General features: G+C 35.0%; 1 protein-coding gene across 1 annotated transcript in view; it reads left to right on the forward strand.

Moving 5' to 3' along the window:
• LOC113808627 (protein tramtrack, alpha isoform) overlaps positions 1–2,500 on the forward strand; it is a 130,322-nt gene that overhangs the window by 121,213 nt on the left and 6,609 nt on the right. Inside the window, exon 6 of the mRNA XM_070129009.1 lies at positions 2,186–2,388. Coding sequence (XP_069985110.1) covers positions 2,186–2,388 — 203 coding nt within the window. The remainder of the gene's footprint in view (positions 1–2,185; positions 2,389–2,500) is intronic.

The raw sequence follows: 2,500 nt of genomic DNA on the forward strand, positions 1-2,500 counted from the left end.
CTGTAACAAAACGGAAAATTACCAAAAATATTTCTGAACATGATAGACTGTCTAGACAAATTACTGTTCGACCCACCGGTCGCAATCCTACGCCATTTGATGTTTGAAAAATAACTCAACAAATGTTGCCAAACAAGTATTTCGTTTTCTATAAAAAATTGTAATTTTATCAACACCTTATAAATTTTCAGAGCCATTTACACACACACACAAACGCGCGCATATATATATATATATATATATATATATATATATATATATATATATATATATATATATATATATATATATATATATATACATATATATATATATATATATATATATATATATATATATATATATACATATATATATATGTATATATATATATATATATATATATGTATACATATATATATATATACATATATATATATGTATATATATATATATATATATATATATATATATATATATATATATATATTATATACATATATGTGTGTGTGTGCGTGTGCGCATATATGTACAAGAAAAAGTAGAAGGTTCTTACATTAATGTAGAGGCTTCTAAATTGCAGCTGGAGTGTTTATTCCTCGAAAGCAAAATTAACATTGCACTAATTTTAAAAAATAAAAATAATATACAGTGTCTAGAGGGAAAAACAACAAAATACAAACACATGGGTTTGTGGAAATGATTGTTAACATGGATATGTGTAAGCACATATTCACTGCTTATAAAGAATACGCGTTACAGAATAAGCTAGTAATTTGTAGCAGGGCATCGACTTCAATATTTCATCATTATTGTCATCATTACTATTCCTTTGTCCTCCATTAATCAAATGTCGCCTGCAAAAAGTTGTTTTTTCTATGTGAAATTGCGGTAAAATTACTCATGCTATCGATGGCTTACATCTACAGTAGATCTGATATATATTCGAAAAGTACAACAATAACAGCAGTGATTACTACATTTGGAGTTATATAGTCGCTTGTAATTTCTAATTGTTCTAGTTTGGTGTCCATTACCAAAAGTGCATCTATATTTGGTGCAATTCTTACGCTTTCCTTTTATGCTTGCGTGGGTATACGCACTCATGTGTTTGTACATACACATGTGTATGTACACTGGTACTTGTGCATACATGGGCCATCATCATGTATAGGCTTGAGCGTTTGGTCGATAGAAACATCCAACTCTCCCTCTCCTTCGCCTTTCCTGTCACTGTGGCAGTACTTACATTGTTATATATCTGATGTTATCTTCATATTTTTCTTTTGGACCTCAGGGTGTTCCCTTCGGCACACCCTGCCCGGTAGCAAGCTGTATCCCGGATATTTCATCCCTGATACTTATGATTTTACGTACAACACCAATTTCTATGATTGCCTGTCTGGCTGACATTTGTCTCTTTGACATAAGTGAATGTGCGCGCACACAGACATACACACCTATACAGAAAGATAGATATAGAGATTTAGATATGCAGATATAGATATAGATGTGTGTATATAAATATACACACATGTGTATATATGCATATATACATATATATATATATATATATATATATATATATATATATATATATATACATATGTATGTCTATGCGTGCGTGTGTGTGTGTGTGTGTGTGTGTGTGTGTGTGTGTGTGTGTGTGTGTGTGTGTGTGTGTGTGTGTGTGTGTGTGCGAGCGCGCGCGTGCGTGCGTGTATATGATGAAAACAGTGAAAACAGAATTCGTGTTTTGTTGTTATAAAGAAATGTAAGCACTATTTCTGACATTGATTTATCATTCCACATTGTAGGCAAAGCACACTCTTTTTCCTTTGGAAATCGGTTTCGTATGAACAAATCAATATGAAAAAGACAACAGAGAAAAAATACAATGAAAATGAACTGGTACTCTACCGTCATATGGTTTTCAAGAGTTAGTTTTAGTTAGCTTTTACTTCTGTATATCATTTCATCTCATATCTATTCGCTGTTCTTATTCTCTATGTATTGCCCATCTTACCTCGGCATTTTTTATCCCTCATTCCTTTGTCTCCATTCTTCATTCTTTATTTCTTATTATTCTCCACCCCATGTCCCTAATGCTTTGGTATTTTTTTATTCGTGATTTTTATTCTTCATCTTTTTGCTCCTTACCCGTTGTTCTGCTTCCCTTGTCCCTCATTCGCAGTCTTTTTTCCAGAATTGTGTTGTGTTCCGGACATCTGGACGGCAGAGGGCGGGGTCGTTCGAGGCCCGACGCTCGTCAAGCAGGAGCGACCAACGCCTACGCCCACACCCGCCGGTACACCCACCACCACGCCCTCGACGACGCCCGCGCCCATGCTGGCTCACCCTGCGCTCCCTTCCATCCTTGCGCCCATACAGCAAGTGCCGCTCGATCTGGTGATTGCTCTACACGTCTTTCGTTTTGCTCTCTCTCTTTTACAATCATCATTGGCATCATTATGTCTATTCTATACCCACTTTATTGCCGACCAGATTCTATGTCGAACGC

Source organism: Penaeus vannamei, chromosome 13 (genome assembly GCF_042767895.1).
Source record: "Penaeus vannamei isolate JL-2024 chromosome 13, ASM4276789v1, whole genome shotgun sequence".
Classification (NCBI taxonomy): Eukaryota; Metazoa; Arthropoda; class Malacostraca; order Decapoda; family Penaeidae; genus Penaeus; species Penaeus vannamei.